The sequence below is a fragment of the Heloderma suspectum genome, chromosome 15, assembly GCF_057233095.1.
Source record: "Heloderma suspectum isolate Gila_16-S chromosome 15, 16-S_ref, whole genome shotgun sequence".
Taxonomy (NCBI): Eukaryota; Metazoa; Chordata; class Lepidosauria; order Squamata; family Helodermatidae; genus Heloderma; species Heloderma suspectum.
Genome location: NC_139472.1, coordinates 16,567,694 through 16,592,540, shown reverse-complemented (window position 1 = coordinate 16,592,540; position 24,847 = coordinate 16,567,694). Strand labels below are relative to the sequence as shown.

General features: G+C 46.0%; 1 protein-coding gene across 1 annotated transcript; it reads right to left on the bottom strand.

The window, feature by feature from the left end:
• Nucleotides 1–497: 497 nt before the first annotated feature.
• Nucleotides 498–23,844, bottom strand: LOC146335410 (arylacetamide deacetylase-like 4). The gene is made up of 5 exons (XM_084821676.1): nt 23,790–23,844; nt 19,877–19,983; nt 13,747–13,963; nt 7,415–7,478; nt 498–1,272 (listed from the first exon to the last, which is right to left on the bottom strand). The coding sequence occupies exons 1-5, from the start codon at nt 23,842–23,844 to the stop codon at nt 498–500; spliced, it is 1,218 nt and encodes a 405-aa protein (XP_084677802.1).
• Between the last annotated feature and the right edge of the window lie 1,003 nt (nt 23,845–24,847).

Genomic DNA, 24,847 nt, shown 5'->3' with positions numbered 1-24,847 from the left:
CACTATTTGTGTTCCCCTTTATTTTCGCCGTAATAATCTACATAAATATTTACGTGGACAAAGACGGCAAAAAATAAGGAACGCAAATGGCGGTGGCCGTAGCAGCCGCCATTTGCGTACGCGTTCGTTATTTTTTTAACCAGGACGTGATAGGCTACGTAAGCCTTTACGTAGCCTATCACGTCTCTGTAAAAAAAAAAAAAAAAAAAAAACCAAATGACCAGACTGCAAATGGCGGCGGTGGCAGCCGGTTGGAAGACCAGCCACCGAAGCTGCCGGAGCTGCCGCCACCTGGAACATCCACCCCAGGTAAGTCTCGTCCCGGGGGGGATCCGCGGGGGGGTGGCAGGCCATTCCGCCATGGATTTTGGGGGGCCGAATGCACTGGCATTCAGCCTCACTGAGATCCGTGGCAGAATTCTCTGACATCCCTAGTTATTAACCTCAAAAGAAATATCCCACCACCCAAGTGAAAGAATAACACACCGAGCAAAATTTTACAAATGTTCAAAGAATTTAGCTATTTGTTGCAAACAGTTCTGTGTGCTTGGATATTCAAATGGGCCAAAACCTGTTAAGAACATTATTCCATGGTATCCATCCTTAACATGACACCACGTCACTGGCACCCCATTGTCCTCAAGCCGTTTCTTGAACAGCAGCCCATCATCCCGGACAACATCATACTCACAGGTTAAAATGAAAGTCTCGGGTTGCTGGCGGATGACAGAATCATCCGCTAAAAGTGGGGAATACATTGGATCAAATGCTGCTTTGCATGCTTCGTGCAGTTCTTCTGAAAATGGAGCTGGCCTCAGTGGCACATAGCCTGTGGCCTTAAATTCTTCTGGAATGTAATCAGCACTAATCCATTTTCTATACTTCACCCTGATATCCTCAGGAACATGGGCATTCTTCATAACTGCATCAGTATCAACGTATTTCCCACAGAGAAAGAAGAAGCCATGTTTGATAGCCCTTTTCTTGAACAAGATAGGAACTGAATGGTTTTGCTGATAGGAAGGCAAGCTGAAGTCCATCGCCTGGAGGAATGGGTAGAGAAGGACCTGAGCCCTTAGCTTTGGGAGATCCGTCCTTGGCAACAGATGTTGCCAAACTGCAGAGGCAAATGTGCCTCCGCTACTGTCCCCGCCAATACTGATGCAGTTGGGGTCCACTCCATATTCTTTGGCGTTCTTCAAAAGGTGTACAGTAGCAGTGCAACAGTCCAGTATTGAGGTTAGGCTTGGATTCTCCGGAGCTAAACGATATCTAAAGCAAAAGCAAACAATTGTCTGAATTCATTTTATGGGAAAGCACCATTTTTCTGCATGATGTGTGTTTCTACATTTGCCAAGCTGAGCTAGGGATGTTGCTAGCATCCGGCTTGGTCTGGGAGGCCAGCCAACTCCCCTGTGCCTGTCCCCCTGCACCCCAATTGCTAAGCCGAGGGGCGCTGATGGACCTGGTTGCTGAGTGCCCCAGAGCTTGGTGAGAGGCCGGGAGCAGACCAGAGTTCTTGTTGCTGGGTGTGCCCCAACCACTCTCACTATCTCCTCCTTGCAAGGAGAAGATGGCTAGAGTGGTTGGGTTGCATGCAGCACTGAGGCCTTGTCCTTCCCCTGCCAGCTGTCAAGCAAGTTCTTAACAGCTGGCAGGATGAGACCTCAGTGCCACATGTGCCCCAACTGCTCTAGCCATTTCCTCCTTGCGAGGAGGAGATGGCTAGAGCATTTGAAGTGTGTGTGGTGCTGAGGTCTCCAGCAGTCAAGCCCTTGTGTGCATAAAGCCCTTGAGCTCACAACTGCTGGAGTCCTCAGCACACAGAAGAGGGGCTGGTTGGGCAGTTTAGCGGGTGGGGGTGGGGTAACCAGGGAGGTTCACCGAGCAAGTCCAGGCTGTGTGAACAGGGGCAGCTGCTCGTCCAGCTCCCCCCCCCCCGGATGGAAGTGAGTCCGTCCATCCCTAAGTGAAGCAACTTTTTAATAGCAATATGTTCCTCTTTGCTACTGTTTTCTGATGTTGATTAATCACTTCTACAAATAAAGCATACTCAGATTATGGAGTATTATACAGCTATTTAACTCTGCATAATCCCACTCCTTAAAACTTTAAATAGCTTCTTAAGATCTTTAATAACACTCAGGATAAGGTAAAATGAAGAAAACGAAAATAACAGTAGCTAAGGAAAGGCAACAGTCCACGTGGAATGAGATTCCCTACAATTCTCTAGTGACTCTTCAATGAGATTTAACTACTCTTTCCTCATGTCTTTTTCTCAAGCATTCGTTATGTATTAATTAGCACTGAGCTGAAACCTTCTCCCACATTCTTTTCCCCGATCATTCTCATTCCGTTTGATAGAAAAGAAATTGCTTTTGAAAAGACATTCAATACTGAAGAAATTTCAGGGAAATTCTCAAGGGTTGGTTTTGGGTTTCTTGGAGGTGGCCAAGGAGTGATCACAAGTGTACATTTTTTCATTGTACAACCATCTCTCTGGCAGCCTGTAGCTTCCTCAGCTCCCTGCACTTCAACTGAAGGCTAGTTTAAGGCACCATGAGGTAATTCTTCCCTTGGGGTTTGCTTTTTTTTTCAGATCAAGATGTGCAGGCAACCTGGGAGCCTGGCTGTGACTAGGTAAGCTCAAAACACCACCAAAAGAAATTCAACATTAATTATAGACTGTCTTGAGAATGAGGCAGAACAATGGAAGCCCCTTTCATGGAGGGAGAACACTTTCAAGAAACTGGAGGACAGATTTTAGCAAAACACTAACTCCAGTTCATCCCTGGAGCTCAACACAACACTGCCCCCCCCCAACATATTAACCTGCATTGCGGTGGGTGCAAATTGGGGGCCAGCCTGCCAACTAGGGATGGGTGGATTCCCTACCTGTCATTCCACGGGGGGCTGCATTTACGCTAATCTACTAGCATTACAGCCGCAAATGGCACCCAGTATGCCATTTACATCTGGAGACTTACAGCGATACGGCACGGCAGTGGCTGCTGGCTGTATTGACATTCAGCTGTGATGCGGAGCAGGCGGCTAGCTCCGCAGGATTGACGCCAACACGGATCCGGCCCAGGCGTATTCCGGGGGGAGGTGGAAGTGAGTGCTCTGTTCCACCACGGACTCTGGGGGGGGGGATTCTTTAGAATCTGGCCTCATTGGAGTCCATGGCAGAATTCTCTGCCATCCCTACTGCCAACACAGTTGATGCTGTTGCGGCACGAACAACCAAAAAATCCTTACCAAAAAAAGAAAGAAGCTGTGCTACAAACTGCCAATGGGAGACACCTGTGAGAAACTAGGGATGTTAGAGAATTCCACACAGATCCCAGGGGGGCCATATTCCAGTGAATTCGGCCCCCCAGAATCCATGGTGGAATGGAGACCTCCACCACTCCACCCTGTGAAAGCCCCGCGAAACGGAGCCTACCTGGCTGCGGCGGCGGCTTCAGCTCTGGCGGCGGCGGCTCTGGCTGCTGCCAGGCTGGTGCGGACGCAAATGGCGTCCTGAGTAGGGGATGCCATTTGCGTCCCTGCTTTAGCTGTGATAGGCTATGTAAATATTTACGTAGCCTATCACGAGCTACCATAGGGATGCAAATGGTGTCCCCCACTCAGGATGTCATTTGCGTCCGCACCAGCCCGGCAGCGGCTGGAGGCCCCACTGCGGGTTAGCCTGGCTGGCAGCTCCACAGCCTGGCAGCAGAGCAGAGCCGGCCGGGCAGGATTCTGGGGGGAGGAATGGATTGCCTCCCCACACCTGCGGGACCCGGCAGAGCCAGGTAAGCAGGGTTTCATACACCCCTATGAGAAACGATTGAGAATTTATCCTTCCCCTGGAGAAATTCGCTGAAATTATCTCCCAAATTCATGTCCCCACAAATTAGGGATGTCAGAGAATTCCGCCACGGATTCCAGAATCCGTGGCGGAATGGCCTCCCGCCCCCCCATGGAATCCCCCCTGGGATGGAACTTACCTGGGGTAGATGTGGCGGCGGCAGCAGCCACTCCAGTGGCCGCTCGGCGGCATCTCTGGTGGTGGCGGCATCTCCGGCTGGTCTCCCAACCGGCCGCAGCTGGGCTGCTGCAGCCGCCATTTGCGTTCTTGCTGCCTTGATAGGCTACGTAAGTATTTACTTAGCCTATCACGGCAAAGAGCAGGGACGTAAATGGCGGCCACTACGCCATTTGTGCCCCTGCTCTTTGCCGTGATAGGCTACCTAAGTATTTACGTAGCCTATCACAGGAAAGGCAGCCACACAAATGGCTATCTTTGCCATGATAGACTATGTAAATACTTACATAGCCTATCATGGCTGCTTGCAAGAATGAAAATGGCGGCCGCTACGGCAGAGCTGCAGCGGAGCAGAGCCAGCCAGGGATGATTCCGGGGGGAGGGACGGAGCGCCTCCCCCCCACCACAGATGCCCGAGCGGAGAGCCAGGTAAGGGATTCGTACATCCCTACCGCAAATAAGGTGGAGAATTTTGAAAGGCCATCTGCGCACGGCTCTAGTATCAATTTCTGGCCTGCTTACATGTGTGAGTGAGCAGAGGGATGCTTCCTTTATTGACAACGCATGCATGCTCACACGCACATACAGCCTCTCCCCCCCACACACACACACAGAGCATAGTTTTGCTTCTCTGTACCTAAGTTCACTTTTTCTCCAGAAGCTCCAACTTGAACTCTATTGGTCCTAAGCTTCCAGTCCAGTAAAAGATTACTCTCGGCCTGCCTTACCCATGGGCATCCATTTTTCCTCACAGTGGCAGAAATGCCCGTGCACCAAATCTGACTCTTACACCATTCAAACACAGTTATTACCCCTGAATTGTCTTGATGGCCTCTTACGCTCCTACTTTCATTCCTCTTCTGAATCACATTCCGCAATCGTAACCAGAGATTTGCAGGGGGGGGGGTCTGTGGGTGCGATGGTGTACACTTAGAAACTAGCTCAATGGATTGATCTGAAACTTGGCAGTGTAAGAGAGGAATGTTTGAGGACAGGCCCTGTTGACTTGGTAGCAGAAAGGGTAAACATAGTATATTTCTAGGATTTAAAAGTTTAATAAGAGACTTCCAGCAGTTTGGCATATTTTGTCCATGTTTTCTCCCAATGGCCTTGCAGGGGTTGGGCTTGATCAGCCATTTTCTCTGTTTATACTGCATCTTTTGAGAAAGGTGTTGTGTGTGTCCAATGAAGAGGAAGGTCTACTACAAGCTCTAGCAGCTGCTGTAGTCCAACGTGTTGGTTGCTTTGATTAAAAATGAAAATGGTTGATGATAAGACAGGGCACATACTTAGTGCATATCAACAGCTTACACTAAATAAGCTGGGGGCGGTGTGTGTGTGTGGGGGGGATATGACTTATACCTAGAATTTAGCCTTGGAAACAGGAGGGAAGGGCCTGATGATATTTGGTGAAATCTGAACACATACGTTCACCCAGGAAGGAGAAATGTCTTATTTATTTATTTATTTATTTGGTGAAATCTGAACACATACGTTCACCCAGGAAGGAGAAATGTCTTATTTATTTATTTATTTATTTATTTGGTGAAATCGGAACACATACGTTCACCCAGGAAGGAGAAATGTCTTATTTATTTATTTATTTGGTGAAATCGGAACACATACGTTCACCCAGAAAGGAGAAATGTCTTATTTATTTATTTATTTGGTGAAATCGGAACACATACGTTCACCCAGGAAGGAGAAATGTCTTATTTATTTATTTATTTATTTATTTGGTGAAATCTGAACACATACGTTCACCCAGGAAGGAGAAATGTCTTATTTATTTATTTATTTATTTATTTGGTGAAATCTGAACACATACGTTCACCCAGGAAGGAGAAATGTCTTATTTATTTATTTATTTATTTATTTGGTGAAATCTGAACACATACGTTCACCCAGGAAGGAGAAATGTCTTATTTATTTATTTATTTATTTATTTGGTGAAATCGGAACACATACGTTCACCCAGAAAGGAGAAATGTCTTATTTATTTATTTATTTATTTATTTATTTGGTGAAATCTGAACACATACGTTCACCCAGGAAGGAGAAATGTCTTATTTATTTATTTATTTATTTATTTGGTGAAATCGGAACACATACGTTCACCCAGAAAGGAGAAATGTCTTATTTATTTATTTATTTATTTGGTGAAATCGGAACACATACGTTCACCCAGGAAGGTGAAATGTCTTATTTATTTATTTATTTGGTGAAATCTGAACACATACGTTCACCCAGGAAGGAGAAATGTCTTATTTATTTATTTATTTATTTATTTGGTGAAACCTGAACACATACGTTCACCCAGGAAGGAGAACTGTCTTATTTATTTATTTATTTATTATTTTTTATTGCATTTATATCCCGCCTTTTTTCCTCTTGCAAGGAACCCAAGGCAGCTTACATTCTCCTCCTCCTCCTCTCCATTTTATCCTCACAACAACAACCCTGTGAGGTAGGTTAGGCTGAGAGTCTGTGGCTGGCCCAAAGTCACCCAGTGAGCTTCCATGGCCAAGTAGGGACTAGAACCCCAATCTCCCAGCTCCCAGCCCAGCACCTGAAAAATAAAGAGCAACCACTACCTTTGAATGGATTAACTTGTATCTCTGAGGTGGGCGCGAACTGTTTCCCATGTATGGAAACAGTATTAGTGTGAATCCTTCCAGCTAAGAGTAGCCTTCTCTTTCATTTTGCTTCGTATCCTTCAGTACAGCTAGGGTCTCCCTGCTCTGCTTCCCATGCAACATCCCAAATACTGTCTCACTTTTGCCAGTCCATTTCCTTCTATCTGCCATCCCGCACTCACTCTGTCACCTGTCAATCCCCACTTACCCACCTCTTCCACTTTCTGTCTTTTTCGCTGCTTGGGAAAAAAAGCCCAAGGAATTTGAGAACAGATCATAAAAAACATACCCACTACCATCCTGACAGCCATTCTATAACTTGAGAACAGCACGACATAGAACTGTTGCATGGTCTCTCACAGCTCAGGCCATAGGATAGGCCAGAGCATGGATAAAGGAGCCCTCCAGCTCTTATGAGACCAGCCAGTTCTTTGGGGCTCTTCCGATGTACCTAGCATTCTCCATCAGCTCCTCCCTGCAGTGAAGAGACCAGATCGTGTTTTAATGACCTTGCATCTCCTCCACCACGACCTCCACCCCAGATCCTACTTTCTGTTCTGGAGGCGGCTTTTGGCTTCTCAGATGAGGAGACTGTTGGTTCAGGAAGTGTTACTCTCTTAGGCAACAGGAGTCAATGGGGGAACTATAGAGGGGAATGGGAAAGCTAGCATGGGTCACAACTCTGACAATACTCTGTTAGAAGATTAAATTTGTCTCTTTTTTTATACAACAGAGTAAATACACTTACTCTATATTCACAACCATAGAATCAGTCTCTTCAGCAATAGAGCGGCAGCACCTTTCATACGATTCTGAAGAATATAAACGGTTCCAAAGATGACGTGTTAGTTGCTATTGTCCATTTATCAAGAGACAAAGCATTCAGGCTATGTTCCATTCTCATAGCAATTATGATGCAAATGAGGAAATCAGAGCTCTGGTACCATGTTTTCCATATACTTATGATTCACAAGTACAGGTCAACTTGCATGTGTACCGTTGTACCCGGCGAACCCGGAAACGTAGGGATATTTTGCAGAGGTGCACACAGGGTAGATTATATACTAGTGGTGTGCCGAAAATTTCTCCCACATTTTTTCAACTGTTCTCATTCAATTTGGTAGAAAAGACATTGCTTTGGAAGAAAAATTCAAAGGAGGAGAAATTCTGGATAAATTCTCATGGGCTGGGTTTGGGGTTCTTGTGCTTATCTTACTTGTGAGGTGACTGAGGAGTGAGCATGCGTGTCCTGTCTGTCATTGTACAATAATCTCTTAGCAGCCTGTAGCCTCCTCGGCTTCCCGCACTTCAGTCAAAGCCATCATGAGGAAGAGGTCGTGAGGCCATTCCTCCCAGGGGGCTTTTTCAATTCAGGAAGTTCAGGTGGTCTGGGGGGCTGCAGAGCCGTGGAAAGGTGTGAAACAGAGAGAGAAAACACACACAGCACCCGCGGCTGCCTCACAGGGATTAGGAAAGCTCAAAAGCCAAAAGAAATTCAAAATTCTGCCTCAGAAAAGTAGAAGCCTCACCACAGTTGATGCTGTGGCCACCTACAGAAGCAGAGCAGTAAACCAAAAACCCTGAGGAAAAAAGAAAGAAGCTGTGCTACAAGTAGGGATGGACGAAAGTCCCTTACCTGTTCCCGCAGCTTGCTTCGTGGTGGGGGGGAGGCGCTCCGTTTCTCCCCCCAAAATTCTTGGCGGGTGGGGAGGCGCCCCATCCCTCCCCGCCGAAATTCTGGCCAGGGGGGAGTGCCCCGCCTCTCCGGCTGCGAAAGTTCTTCTGAAGTAAAAAAAGTGATAGGCTACATAAAGATTTACATAGCCTATCACGGCTGACTTTGAAAAAAAAAAAAAGTCCGTATGCAAATGGCGGCGCCCGTGGGCGCCGCCATTTGCATTCCTTATTTGGGCACGGGTAGTCTACGTAAAGATTTACATAGACTACGGCAAAAATAAGGGCAACGCAAATAGCGTTGCCCTCATTTTCGCCATAGTCTACGTAAATAGACTACCCGTGCCCAAATAAGGAACGCAAATGGCGGCGCCCATGGGCACCGCCATTTGCGTACACAATTTTTTTTTCAAAGTCAGCCGTAATAGGCTACGTAAAGATTTACATAGCCTATCACGTTTTGTTTTGTTTTTTACTTCTTTTTTACTTGGAAATGGTGGCGGTGGCAGCCGGTCGGAAGACCGGCCGCCGCCGCCACCACCCCACCGCCGCCGGGACCCGCCGCCGCGAGGGACATTCGCAAGAGGTAAGTCCCATCCCGGGGGGTGGCGGGGGGGTGGCGTACCATTTCTCCACCAATTTCGGGGGGCTGAATGCGTTGGCATTCGGCCTCCCGGAGATTCGTGGAGAAATTCTCCGACATCCCTAGCTACAAGCCCTCCCAACGGTGAGCCCTACCTGTGAGAAACTGTTGGAGAATTTCTCCTCCCCTAGGAGAAATTTGGTGAAATTGTCCCCTAATTTCTCTGCCTGCAAATAGGCTGGAGAATTTTGAGAGGCCATTTGTGCACAGCTCTATTATATAATGTCTTTGACGAAATGGAGGAATTAGCTTAAGGTAGGGATCTGTGAATCAGAAAAACTCAAGCTCAACGAAGTTCTCCAAATTCCATTTCTCGGGTCGTTCTGACTAAAGTCCGTATCACATTGAAAGCTTCTTCTTTTTTTTCTCATAAAAATCCATGCATATTTTTCCAAATATACCTATCAGTTGTGCTCATCTTTTAAAAGTCCGCATTCTTCTCCCACTGATTAAAGTGTGTGTGTGTTTCAAAAGTATGCATTTTTCAGGCACATTTCCCAAATGTATGGAGGCTATTGAATGCATTTTGTTTGGTCTGCAAATCACATTTCAAGCTCAGAGATGTATGGACTTTGACCACAGATTTTGTCTGAGTCCATGTTCAGTCTGGAAAGTAAATCCAGATCAAAAATGACCTGAAACTAATTTCTCATACATCCCTAGTTTGAGGACACTTAGAGCTGAAATGCAGAAGGGTTATTTTTCAATAAAGGTTTCCAGCAAGAAAGTGACTGACACCTCTTTCTCTCACATTGCACTCCATGAGCTTCTGAGAGGCCCCCAATAGATCTGCAGCCCAAGATTATGGTCATGTACCCATGATGGGAGGCCCTCAGGTGTCCCAGGTAGGTCTTTTGGCTTTACCCTGAGCTTGAGCTGCGTTACTGAAATGAAAGCCCACTTGGAAACCAGAGGATGGGCATGCAAGAGAGTGAAGCAGTTTAAGGAAGAAGAAAGGGACTTTCATCATAGAAACAGAGAGGGAGGAGTGAAGGGAGGCAGAGCGTTAGGAAGCAGAGTGAAGGGAGGCAGAGTGTTAGGAAGCAGAATGATGGATGGGCTACAAGCCAGTTGGATCTTGGAGTTGCTGCTCTGAGAATCTGTCCATGATGAGTTGCCCAAGAAGCATACTGGGTGCCTGATCCATAAGTGCGGTTATAGACTTCAAGTGGGATCACAAAGGAGCAACAACTTTGGATGGACTCCAGAAGTACTTTGAATCTGGAGGATAAAAGTGGGCCTTTCTTTGCATTCCTGGATGCTTGACTGCATTAAAGCTAGCTGACTGATGCATTACAAAAGCCATGCATCCAAGAGACAGTGAGGGAGAGATAGTCATAACAAAACCATCCTGTGAGGATACTCAAGTGATGCTTTAACCTGCTGCTCTACCATGAGGTGAGGATGGATACTGATGGAGTCATATTTCCTGCCAAGGGAATTTAAAATGACTCTCATGGGTTGCTTGACTCAGGTGGTGCCATGGGAGTCAGGAGGCATTTCCATGTATCTGAAGTGGTGCTGTGCCAAAAATGCATCCTACATTCTCATTCAATTGGATAGAAAAGGAATTGCTTTTGGGGGGAAAAAAATCAAAGCAGAAGAAAATTTCAGATAAATTATCATGGGTTAGGGTCAGGGTTCTTGTGTTTACCTTACTTATGAGGTGGCCGAGGAGTGTGTATATGTGTGTGTGTCCTGTCTTTCATTGTACAATCATATATCTGGCAGCCTGTAGTCTCCTTGGCTTCCTGCACTTCAGTTAAAGCCCCAGGAAAGACACCATGAGGTAATTCCTCCCCTAGGGCTTTTTCAGATCAAGAAGCACAGGCAACCTGGGAGGTTGCAGAGCAATGGAGAGATGTACAATAGTAAGATAAAATACACACACACACACACACACACACACACAGCACCCTTGGCCACCTTGCAGTGATTAGGTATGCTCAAAAACTCCACCAAGATAATTGCCCCAAGAATGAGACAGAAAAATTGTAGCCTCTTTCATGGGGTTGGACTCGATGGTCTTATAGGCCCCTTCCAACCCTACTATTCTATTACTGATTCATGGGGGAAGAAAACTTTCAGGTAACTGGAGGACAGATTTTTAACATAGCATTACTTCCACCTGTTCTCTGGATAGGGATGTTGGAGAATTCCACCATGGACTCCAGTGAGGCCAGATTCTTTAGAATTCTTTAGAATCGCCCCCCTCGGAGTCCGTGGCATAACAGTGCAATCCCCCCACTACCCCATGGAATTCCCCTGGGACGGAGTTTACCGGGCAGCAGTGGCAGCTCCGGCGGCGGCTCCGGCAGCGATGAAGGGTCCAGGTGGTCTTCTGGCTGCTGCTGGGCTGTGGCCTCAAATGGCGGCCGCTACGCCAGCTGCCATTTGCGTCCCTGCCAAGCCGTGATAGGCTACGTAAGTATCTACATAGCCTATCACGGCTAATGCAGGGATGCCATTTGCATCCCTGCCGTTTGCCATGATAGGCTACGTAAATATATACATAGCCTATCATGGCTGTGGTAGGGACGCAAATGGCGGCTGCTATGGTGGCCGCCATTTGCGGCCGCAGCCCAGCAGCGGACGGAGATCCAGCTGTGGGCCGCCCTGGCCGGCGGCTCCGCAGAGTCGACACGGAGTGGAGCCAGCTGGGGAGGATTCCAGGGGAGGGGGAACAGAGCGCCTACCCTCCCACCGCGGATGGCCCCAGCAGAGCCAGGTAAGTGTTTCTTACACCCCTATCTCTGGAGCTAGACACACCACTGCCCTCCTCACACCTGCATTGGGGAGGATGCAAAACTGGGGCTAGACTGCCAACACACTTGTTACTCCCGCAACATACATTGGAAGTACAAAACCCCCAAACCCTCTAGGTAAAGAGAAATGAGTTGTGTAACAATGGCTGACAATGGTGAGCCCCACCTGTGAGAAAGTGTTGGAGAATGTCTCTTCCCCCTGGATAAATTTGGTGAAATTGTTCACCCAATTTCTCTGCCCACGAATTGGTGGAGAATTTTGAGCTGACATTTGCGTACAGCTCTAATCCAAAGTTTGTATATTTTTCAGAGTGCTGAAGGACAATGTCTTCAATTAAGTTGCAGCAGTAGAGGACACAAAAGTCAATGAAATTCATTTCAGCAAAAGTGGTAGCCTAGGATAGGGGTAGACAGAAGGTAGATCTCCAGATGTTTTGGACTTCAACTCTTGTAAGTCCTTGCCAGCATAAGCAATGGTCAGGCATGCTAGGAGTTGAAGTCCAAAACTTCTGGAGATCTATTTTCTGCCCATACTACTGACTGGATCTCCTTGTTTCTAACTGACATGCCCATGCAGAAGACATATTAGAGAAGGTGCTAGGGGAACATCAACACCATCCAAAATTGAAAAGACACATGAATAAAAACTATATCATGTAAATTTTGTAGTTTCCTAATTACTAACATCAAATGAGGTTATTGGGTGAAAAGCAGACTAGATACAAATCTAAGCCCATATTTTGGGGATCGTTTTCAAATATGTCTACCCATTTCTGAAAGTATATTGAGAAGTTCCTTGAGGTGTGAGGCAGAAGCCCCTCCTATAGCATTCTAAGGATTGTTTAATATCTGTTTGCAATGCATCGTGTATCATTGCAATAGGATGTCTCTCTCATTTTCAGTTAACTGGACAAAATTTTGTCAGCATGCCAGTAGGGATGAGAGATAAGTTAGTTCACTTCACATTTTAATAAGGCAAGTTTGCATTTTAATGTGAACTTGCCTAATTTCACACTTTGGAATCTCTGTCTGAACTGAAACTCAGTTATCCTTTGAAATTAGTAGGAGTAGCAGTGGTAGTATTTATTACATTTCTATACTGCCCCATAACCAAAGCTCTCTTGGTGGTTTAAACATTAAAATCCATCATACAAAGATTAAAATCCAGTTACATAAAAGCACACAGACAATATACACAATTTGCATATTTCTGAGTTTTGCAATGGTGTTGTCAAAAAAAGTATAAAATTGATATATTAGGGGAAATAACATGAAAATGCATTATATTGGGGAAATTGCTTGACAAAATGTATACAGAGTGGCCCAAAAGTAGGTATACAGTTGTCTAGAATGTTGATGGGAGGGGGAGAGAATGTGTGAATAGAAGATGTGTGGGTAAAGTCAGAATGACAGTTGGGAAGAGTGAGTGACAGGGAGTGACAGTTAAATCAGTTAAGTGTAGAGAGTGAGGGGAGTGAGGCCCTTAAGTAGGTATACAGTTGTGTAGTTGTTTAGGTGTGGTTTTTTTACTGATATTGTGAATGATGGCAGAGAACTTGAGTCACGAACAAAGAACGTGGATTCTAAAGCAGTACTGGAAGACTGAAAATTCTCCCCCCCTCCCATCAACATTCTAAACAACTGTATACCTACTTTTGGGCCACCCTGTATATTAGGCAAAATGCATATATTGGGAGAAATGTGCAGAAAAATACTGAGGAATTTTCATAGAAGCTTTAAAAAATGTCAAAGTTAGGGATGCTCTTAAGCTGGGAGAAATTCAGAAATTCAAAAATTTCAGAAATTCAGAAAGTCTGAGATGAGCCAAATTCAAGATTGGAAAAATGAGAAACAGAGAGAAACTGTTTTCATTTTCTGAAAGATGTAACCAACTCTAGTTGCTAGCAAACATTTCAGGAATCTTTATGTTAAACTGATATGCCAAATTCTTCTAAAGCAAGGTAATTCAAAATTGTAGGCTCCTTTAAAAGTACTTACGGATGCTTCCAAACAGGCCAATTCCTCCATGAATATAGATGAGCGCTCTTCTTTTACCTGTAGTTGGTGTTTTAGGCCAGTACACCCTCACTGGCACCTCATCAAAAAGCAGATCCTTGATTATGAGTTTTGAGCTCTTCCTTGGTGGTATTCCATTTATGATAACCCTCCAGATTTTATATCTATGGCAAATGCCAAGTTTCTCAAGGAATATGGCCTGTTTAGAGAAAGACATCGGGAAGAAAGCAGCATAAGATGCATTTTGCATTTATGTCCCATCAATGCCGTCAGGGACATTGCTAGGCACTTACGAAATTAGGGGCCTTGGCCCAGAGGATTCAAATCTGCATAAATTTGCACATGGTAATTTATATATATATATATATATATATATATATATATAAATGTAGAAATAAGTATTCGTGGGTGATTTTTTTAAAAAAAGCTAGCCAGTTAATTTCTCATCCAAATCACCTGAAGTAAAAGAAATTATTCCATTAATTTGCAACCTGCCCAGATAATATCCGATCAGTAGTTCCTCTTCAATTACAATTAATTTGCAATAGTGTGGAAACCCCCCCCCCCAAAAAAAAAGAATGGCTGGTAGATCTCTCTCTCTCTCTCTCTCTCTCTCACACACACACACACACTTAAAATGACAAAGTTTTTCACCAAAATTGTGTTTCAAAAATTTGACAAGAGTGCTAATCCAAAAGCAAGCCAAGGTCAAATTAAGGGCTCAGCCCCAATCAATTTCCCAATTCCTATCCAGATCCTGCTCCAAATTGTAATGAATTTCCTTCAATTAATTACTAGGAATGTCGCAACAGTCTACGGTGTGTGTGTGTGGGTGGAGCCCGATGGACTCCCCCTTGCTCCCCCTCCTGGACCCCGCTCACCAAGCCATGGGGCACTTGAGGATCTGCTCATCAAGAGGGGTACCAAATTATGCATGGTGTGGAGTATGTGGCTAGCGAGACACGTTTCTCCCTCTCTCAAAATACTAGAACCCAGCATTATCTTATGAAGCTGATTGGTGGGAGATTCAGGACAGATAAAGCAAAGGACTTCTTCACACAGCACATAGTTAAACTATGGAATTTGCTACCACAGGATGTAGTGACAGCCACCAACTTGGATGGCTTTAAAAGGGGGTTGGACAAATTCCTGGAGGAAAAGGCTATCGATAGCTACTAGTCCTGATAGCTATGTGCTACCTCCAGTACCAGAGGCAGTGAGCCTATGTACACCAGTTGCTGGGGAACATGGGCAGGAGGGTGCTATTGCACTCATGCCCTGCTTGTGGGTTCTCAGTCGACAGCTGGTTGGCCACCGTGTGAACAGAATGCTGGACTAGATGGACCCTTGGACTGATCCAGCAGGGCTCTTCTTATGTTCTTATGCTCTTATGTTCACCCCACACCTCGGTGAGCACCCGGCAGCCATGTGCCCTCATAGTGAGATGCTATTTTTTGCAGAAGAATGGCAGCATGGGCTCCTCCGGGAAGGTAATGTTGTGTAATTGGCAGCAGTAAAGGGGCAATTTATGCAACATTACAGGCACAAATGCTGCAATGCTGTGTAAATGGCCCCTTTGCAGCAGCCAGTTAGACAACATTACCTTCCCGGAAGAGCCCCACCTGCCATTGTTGCTCAAAATGGTGGCTCACTATAAGGGTGTAAGGCCCCACGGCTTTGGCAGGTGCTCGCCAGACCATCCAGAAGCTCACACAGCACCGCGAAGAGGGGCTGATGACGGCTCAGCGAGTGCCTGACGAAGCTGGGCACAGTTGAGTCCATCCATCCCTGCTCATTACCCCATTAATCATCATTTCATTCATCATTAATCATTACTTCAATAAGTTAAGTTCAAAATGAATGGAAGTGGTGCACATTTTCATGGGGTGAGGATGGGAGAGTGGGGCAAAAAACATATGGAAAGGGGGCATCGAAGATCAGGAAGGGAAGTAGATGGGAATGCTGGAAGGGGGGGAAATGGGCAGGCAGGTTTGGGGAGAGATATTTATTTTATTCATTGGATCTGATTTGTACCCCATCTTTCTACCAAAAAATGGCACTCAAGGTGGCTTACAGACACAATTAAAAATGGATTGAAACAATAGAGCAATACATAAAAAGACAGTAAGAATATAACTGTTATATTACAGAATATAATATTACAGAAAAATATATAGAATAACAGAATATAAATGTTATATATATGGCATTTGGGGTGGGCTAGGGTATTTTAGAAAACATTTTTATTGTAGAATTTTATTGTTTTAAACTGTTTTATTATACGCTGTACATCGCCCAGAGTGGCTGGGTGACCAGCCAGATGGGCGGTTAATAAATTAAATAATAAATAATAAATAAATAACAATTACAGAATGACAAATTAAAAACAGCATGCAACCCAACTGACCCTTTTACAGGCCAAAGGCTTTCTTGAATAAAGCGGTCTTTGCCTGCAGGCAGACAGATGGGTAGACAGCAAAAAGGGAGTAAACCTAGCCTCCCTTGGGAGGGAGTTCCACAGCCTGGGAGCTCTGGAAGGGCCCTCTCGTGGGTTGCCACCAAGCACACCTCTGAAGGTGCCAGTCTCAAAAGAAGGTACTCTCCAGAAGAGCTTAAGAAGCGGGCAGGCTCATATGGGAGAAGGCCATCTTTCAGGTAGCCCGCTCCCAATCTGTATAGGGCTTTATAGTTTGTAACCAGCACTTTAAATTCTACCCAGAAACAGACTGGTAGCCAGTGAAGCTGTTGCAGCAAAGGAGTCATGTGCTCCCTTTAACCAGCCCCAGTCAAGAGCCTTGCTCCAGCATTTGCTATTAATATATAGGGTGGTAGGCTCTCCCACACTGGAGGCATTCAAGATGAGGCTGGACAGCCATCTGTCGGGGATGCTCTGACTTGGATTCCTGCATTGAGTGGGAGGTTGGACTCGATGGTCTTATAGGCCCCTTCCACCCTAGTATTCTATGATTCTATGAAGACGAGGCTGGACTGCCATCTGTCGGGGATGCTCTGACTTGGATTCCTGCATTGAGCAGGAACTCGATGGTCTTGTAGGCCCCTTCCAACCCTACTCTTCTATGATTCTATGCTTCTAGGATGACATGACCATCTGACCCCACCCATCCCTCAGTGGCAGCATACATTGTTTCTCCCCACCCCCTTATTTATTTATTTATTTGATGTGCACCCTGCCTCGCTATCAAAAAATGGCCCTCAATGCAGCTTACAAAGTCAATTGAAATGGATTGAAACAAGAAAGCCACACACTGAAATACAATAAAAACATAATTACAGGGGTGGGGGGATATGAAAAAACACACACAGCACCCAACCCAGCAGACTCACATATAGGCATATGTTAAATAGCATAAGGGGATAAGATGGAACCCTGAGGGTCACCACAGGCCAACAGCCACAGCGTTGAGCAGGAATCCCCCGGCACTGCTGTCTGAGATTGCCCCTCCAAGAAGTACTGGAGTCACTGTATAACAGTTCCTCCCCATCTCACCTCAGACAAATATTGCTGAAGGGTACCATGGTCAACGGTATCGAAAGGCACCAAAAGGAACAGCAGATCTAACAAGGATGCACTCCCTGGGGTATCTGACACAGTAAGATTCAGGGAGGATTTTTAAAAGAAGCGTCTTGACACTGCCTGCTTAAGGCAAGACAGAACCACACCTGGCCTTAAAGAGGCATTATCCTTACAGGACCACAGACAGAACCACACCTGGTCTTAAAGAGGCATTATCCTTACCTGCTCAGCCAGTCCACCTCTACCCTCAATCCATTGCATTATAGGAGGTGAACATTTATCCCTCTGATGTTGCAATGTCCATCTTCTGGCTGTCAAGAGGGCTCGGGACACAGGTTAAGATTTCCCTCCACAATTGTTTAGGGACGGAGTGGGCACCTGTCTTGGCCTGGGAGTCCAGCAGACCACCCACACCTGCACCCCACCAAGCCACTCCCACCGAGCCCCTGCCCCTGCTCGACACCCCGCCCCCCAGGCTCGCCAAGCCGCCTGCACTTACCTGGGCCTCATTCTGGGTTGCAAATAGGGCATTTTTGAGGCATTTGTGAACAGAAACAAAATTCTCATACATCCCTAAGAGTATTATCCACTCATTCCTCATGAAGGCCCGTTAAGAGCTGGGGGCAAAGGTGGAGGAAGTAGTAAAAGGGTGGAGTAAACAATTTACTGTGGAAATGAAATGGAAGAATAAGAGAAGATAGTTTTCCTTTTAACTTTCCTTTTGTGGTAGCCAGCTACAAAGACAATGGCTCTGTTCAGACGCACTTGGGGAGAGGGTGGTTAGGGTAGCTATGGAGTGGGGGGGGGTGAAACCACAGCATGCTGGCCCAACAGACAATCACAGAACCATGCGACACCTGTGGTTCCACTAATCACCCCCCTCCATAGTTACCTGGATATCTTTCCAGAGTGGTTATTATTCATCCCATTTACATTTATATCCCACCTTTTCTCCTCTTGCAAGGAACCCAAGGTGGCATACATAATCCTCCTCCTCTCCATTTTACCCTCACAACAACCACCCTGTGAGGTGCGTTGGGCTGAGAGTCTGTGATTGGCCCAAAGTCACCCAGTGAGCTTCCATGGCCAAGTGGGGACTAGAACCTGGATCTCCAGACTCCCAGTCCAACACTCCAGCCACTACACCACGCTGACTCTTGTACATGTTACTCAGTATCCCATCCTCCACAGTGAGAACAGATTCTTGGTGGCCACAGTGGCAGACAGTCTAGCTGGCAAACTCTATGGTCATTGCCTGGAAGTCCTCCAGAGCCCATTTTAACCACTGGAGATCCCCCCAGATGACACATTAAGACACCCCAGGGGCCCTTAACCCTCTTGTGGGGGGGGTAGTCAGGGTGGCTTGCCAACCACAGGGAACGTGGTTTTCTCCCCCATGCTAACGACATGCTAAGCCACCACGGTTTGCCGAAATTTCCAGACCATCGTGGCTTAGCGTGACATCTGAACAGGCCCAATGATAAAGATGCTAGCGAAAGAGGATGATGTGTGTAACTCGAATTACTTTTGCTTGATGGTAATAAAGATTTCACACCAGCGTCACCATGTGTGTCACATACAGGGTAAAACAGAGAATACCTTAGCTTGAATTCTCTTCATATGTCTCTACACCTGTGAACACACATTTTGCTGTCACAAAAAGCAATTCAGAGATGCCGTCTGCATAGTAACCAACACATTTTGCTACAAGCTGGGATGAAAAATACAAGGTTTCATCTTCCTCATTACCACGTATAAGAAGAGGCATTATGCTACTGAAATAGGAACTGTGGAAGGTAATATCACAAGGTATGTAAATTCAGCAAATGGGGATTCTCTTCCTCTGTGACAGATATTATAAACTAGAGATGAGTGAGATGTTTGTTTGATTTGCATTCCAGAGAGCCAGTGTAGTGTAGTGGTGAGAGTGACGGACTGGGAGCCGGGAGATCTGGGTTCTATTCCCCGCTCGGCCATGGAAGCTCACTGGGTGACTTTGGGCCAGTCACAGACTCTCAGCCCAACCTACCTCACAGGGTTGTTGTTGTGAGGATACAACGGTGAGGAGGAGGATAATGTAAGCCGCCTTGAGTTCCTTGCGAGAGGGAGAAAGGCGGGGTATAAATGCAATAAATAAATAAATAAATAAATGAATGAATAAAAAATACCCATATCACACCTCCCAGGACTGCTTCCAAAATGGGACACATCTTGCCTCAGAAATCTGTACATTTATGAAACTTGCAATGACTTTCAGAGAGAGAGAGAGAGAGAGAGAGAGAGAGAGAGATGTGCAAGATGCTATACATACATTTGAAAAAAATATGCATCTCTAAAAATGCACACCTTACAAAAAATGCATACCAGCAAGCTTTAAGCAATGGAAAATGCATACAAAATGTGTACAGTAGAAAATGTGCATGAAAATACAAACGTGTTTTCATAGGGACCTCAGAATCCAATGCTGAGGGATGAAGACACCATGAGATTGAGACTGACAGATTTGCATATCCCGTATTTAAAGAATACAACTTGCATGCTATGTACAAAGATCTTCAGAAAATCAGGGAAACTTACCACTCCAAATGCAATACTGAGAAGTAAAACACCAAATTGAAGTTGTCTATGCCTTTTAATTCCATGGGGAATATGTGTCCTTGTAAAATTATAATAAATTGCCCATGCTAACAACAATGATAGAATAAAAATGCTCATATATAATACCAGCATCCATAGACTCTGACCAAAAGCCATTCTAGAGGCTTGTAGATGTTACTTCTGGTGGCAGCAATGACTTCTAATGGCTTAGGTCTGCTCACTCTCCCTAATAACCACTGAGTTTGTTGAAACAACCTTCTGCTCACATAACTATTGCCTCAGAACAACACTAATTGGCTTAGAAATTGGGTGCTGGACACCATCTATGATGTTTGAATCAATTGTTATTTTGTTTCCAAGTATTTTAAATGGGATTAGTCATCCAGATTATCAGGACTTGCACAATGAATTCTTCCCCAGATTCCAAGTGTAGGATCTTACTCTCTTTTTCTTTTCTTTTTTGCCAAGTAGGTTGTACAGTTCTTCAGATGGTTAGCACATCATATTTCTCCATGTAAGGTTGTGTTGACCTGAAGTGTTTATGGGAAGGGATTTCATATAAATGTAAATACCTCATTTCATAAGAACAGTCTCCACCCATTGTCCTAATCTTTTCAAGCTATCCATCATAATTGCACTGATGTTTCAGCCTCTGCTAAAATTCTGTCCACAATTAGGGATGTACGAAAATCACTTACCTGTTCGTGGATTATGTTTATGGGGGGGGAGGCGTTCCGTCCCTCCCCCCGGAATCCTCAACAGGTGGGAGGCGCTCCGTTCCTCCCCCCCGGAATCCTCCGCAGCCGGCTGTGCTCCGCGGCAGCTCTGCGGAGCAGCTGGCCAGGCCCAGCCAGGCCAGAGCCTTCCGCAGCCGGATTTCTGGCCGCAGAGGGCTCTGGGGGGAAAAAAAACACAAAAACCCACATACACAAATGGCAGCGGCCATAGCCGCTGCCATTTGCGTACACTTTTTTTTTTTTCCCCAGACGTTCTAGGCTACGTGAAAACTTACGTAGCCTATCACGTGTGTGTAAAAACCCCCCCAAAATCTGCAAATGGCGGCGGCCAGTCGGAAGACCAGCCGCCGCAGCCGCTGCTGCCGAGCCGGAGCCGCCACCACCCGGAAGATCCGCCCCAGGTAATTCTCGTCCTGGGGGGATCCGCGGGGGGGGCGGGGGGCAGGCCGTTCCGCCACAGATTTCGGGGGGCTGAATGCACTGGCATTCGGCCTCCCCGAGATCCGTGGCGGAATTCTCTGCCATCCCTATCCACAATACAACTGCAGCCCCACTTAGTAATAGGAAGATGGGAACCAGGTTTTAAGTTAAACGTAGTTATGACATATCTAGGAGTCTCTAGACCCTAATCACCTAGCTGATCCACTGAGTTCAGACATACCCTAATACTCTTCAAAATAATCACTGCTACCACTTACTGATTTTCAGAGAGAAGCAGGACTCTTCCCTTTATAGACACAGCAGTGATTTCAAAATCATCATGAGATATACCAACCTTAGGTTCAGATTCAGATACCTTAATTCAGAGGGTGAAACAGAGAGGAAGGCCAGGATCTCTTCTAGATCATCCCAGAGTGCAGGATACGGAAGAATGGGCTCAAGTGACAAGAAGCCAGATTCAAGCTGAACATCAGGAAAAACTGTTAAAGCAATATGACAATGGAACCGATTACCTAGGGAGGTGGTGGGCTCTCCCACACTGGAGGCATTCAAGATGGGGCTGGACAGCCATCTGTCAGGGATGCTCTGACCTGGATTCCTGCATTGAGCAGGGGGTTGGACTCGATGGTATTATATATAGTCCCCTTCCAACCCTACTATTCTATGATTCTATGAACCCCTCAAGCATGACAATTAGTATGCATTTTTACATGCACTTTCTTCAATGTAGACATTGTTTGTGTGTGCTGTTTGCTAATGTATAGTGTTGTGCTGAAATGTTCCGCCACATTTTTGTATTCACTATTCTCCTGCAATAATACTGTATTAGAATATGACCGTTCCAAAGATTCCATATAATTCTCTAATTCTGCCTAAATAGTATTCACAGTAGACTTTTTAAAGCACGGTGGTACATGAACATTGACCAGCATTAAACACATTTCCAAGAATGTAACAAGAACAGCAATTGCAAAAGAACTGCGTGGAGCCGTAGCTCTTAGAGTCGCCTTCGCCTTTGTAGAGTGGAAACATGCTAGCCCACCACTGGCCCTCCCACCCATCTTTGAGGGAATGGCTGCCATAGAATGGCAGTTATAACAATTAAGGGTGCAATCCTATGGGGATAGTCAGCTGCCTCCGGACTCGGAGGTGGCCAACTATCCAATGCAGGATGGGCAGACCATGGAGGGGATCCTCTCCTCTGCACTCCAGCCACCCTGCTTTTGTGGCTAGATGGCCAATTTCAGTTGTCTAGCCAGGGCGCATTGGAGTGGGGGGCGAGGGGAGAGGTCCGATGGTGCATAAGAAACATTGTTATGTGCTTCCACAGTCTCCTCCCCACCCTGTCCCCAGGAACGCCCCCTTTTTGTCCGCTCCATGCTAATCATACAAGTGCAGAGCTGCAGATGAACCATGCTGCCTATGGGGGGGGGGGGAGAGGGAAGGGAGTCAGGTTTCTGGGAACTGGAAAATCCTATGGCCACCTGAACACTGTCTAGCAGCCATAGGATTGCACCCTTAGTACTGTAGTTTCATTATGCCATGTTTCCTGTAGGAGGAGAATGTCAAAACTCTCAATATAGTCCAATAAATGTACTGCTTTGATCGCCATCCTGCCATATTCCATGTCAGCCATTTTAACCCTGAGTCCCTTAAGGCCCTGCTCTCAGCCACCCTGCTCAAGTTGCCAGTCTTGTCTCTAAACACACACACACACACACACACACACACTTCCATTCTTCTTATTGGTGAAAACCCATCTTTGGGTAACAGTATCTTTCTGAATTCTAGGGAGATGACTACCTATTTCTGGTGTGGTTAATGCGCGATAGCTCAGCCAGGAATCTGAGGTCACACAATCAGATTTGTGTCTCACTCATGATATCATTTTCCAGAGGTGGGTGGGTTTGCAGCCAGTCTGGTGTAGGGGTGAGAGGGTTGGACTGGGAGCCGGGAGTTCCGAGTTCTAGTCCCCACTCAGCCATGGAAGCTCACTGGGTGACTTTGGGCCTGTCACAGACTCTCAGCCCAACCTACCACACAGGGTTGGTGTCATGAGGATAAAATGGAGAGGAGGAGGATAATGTCAGCCACCTTGGGCTCCTTGCAAGAGGAAAAAAGTGGGATAGAAATGCAATAAAGAAATAAATCTATATATTTAAAAGTTCCCGTACTAACCTTAAAAAAAAAAACCCTATACATTAAGGCGTGACAACTTGTGAATGAGGATATTGATTAATTTTTTCCCTGTATTTTGTTGTCCTTGATGTTGTATTTGATTTGGTTTGAACTGTCCAGCAATACTCCCCTAGCAATTCTGCTTTTCTGTCCAACATCCTCTGTTCAGCGATTAAGGGGGCAATCCTACCGGGATAGGTGGCTGCCTCCGAACTCAGAGGTGACTGCCTCTCCAACGCAAGGCAGGAGAAACATGGAGGGGATCGTCCCGTCTGCACTTGAGCTGCCCTGCATTTGCGGCTAGACAGCCGATTTCAGCTGTCTCGCCACTGGAAGGCGGAGTGGGGGAAGTGGCTGCCGAACGAAACATTGGATGTGTCGTACCGGCATTTCTGCCTTCCTCACCCTGGAATGCCCCCTGGAATGCCCTGTTTTTGCCGCTCTGTGCTCCTCTTCCAAGTGCAGAGCATGGGGCCTTTCTGAGCTGCCTGCCAGGCATCGCAGGAGGGGTGGAGGCCAATTCTCAGAGAACCAACCTTGGAGCATGGGCTCCGAGGTCAGAGCCTGGAAATTGACATATCCTATGGCCATCTAGCTGCTGACTAGCAGCCATAGGATTGCTCCCTAAGGGAATGTTCATGTTGTTAACCTTTTCCTTCTCGTCCGATCCTGAGAGTACCTGCTCAGCCATTTCTGCATGCAGAGAGTTAAAACAATCCCATAATGTGTTTGTTTGTTTGTTTGTTTCGTTTCTATACCTCCCAATAGCCAAAGCTCTCTGGGTGGTTCACAAAAAGTAAAACCGTAAAGTTGAACATAAAACAATATAAAATATGAAAGCTTAAAACTACAATATAAAAGTACAACCAGAATAAACCCTAGCAGCAATGACAATGGGATTGCAAAGGCTCCAGTATTAAATTAACTTCAGGAGGCAAAAAGTAATGATCCAGACTGCTCTGCCTAAGGCTGAAAGACCCCACATCATTATCAACTTCCTCATCCTTGTCAGGACTTCTAGGACATTCAGCTCTTGTCATCTTTATTTATTATTTTATTTATTTATTACATTTATATCCCACCTTTTTTCCTCTTTGAGGAACCCAAGGCGGCTTACGTTCTCCTCCTCCTCTCCATTTTAGCCTCACAACAACAACCCTGTGAGGTGGGTTGGGCTGAGAGTCTGTGACTGGCCCAAAGTCACCCAGTGAGCTTCCATGGCTGAGTGAGGACTAGAACCCAGATCTCCTCGCTCCCAGTCCAACACTCTCGCCACTACACCACACTGGCTCTCATCTTGCTGAGTTTATGAAAAAAAATGGCAGTAAAGGTCTAGAACCACAGTCAGACTCAGATGCTTAAGGCAATACAGGAATAGGACGATGTGGGACGTCTTTGTTGGCCCCAGGCACCCCATCCTCCCCAACTGGATTTGAGTCTGAAAGATCAAGGAGAAGTGTGACTGCATGGAGAATACGTTGTCACCAAGCACAATCTGTGATATTGCACAATATCATCACTAACCGCAGGGAGTAGCCATTAAAGCACCCTCCCTCTTTTGTCTCTTTCTCTCTCTCTTACTCACCCACGCTCA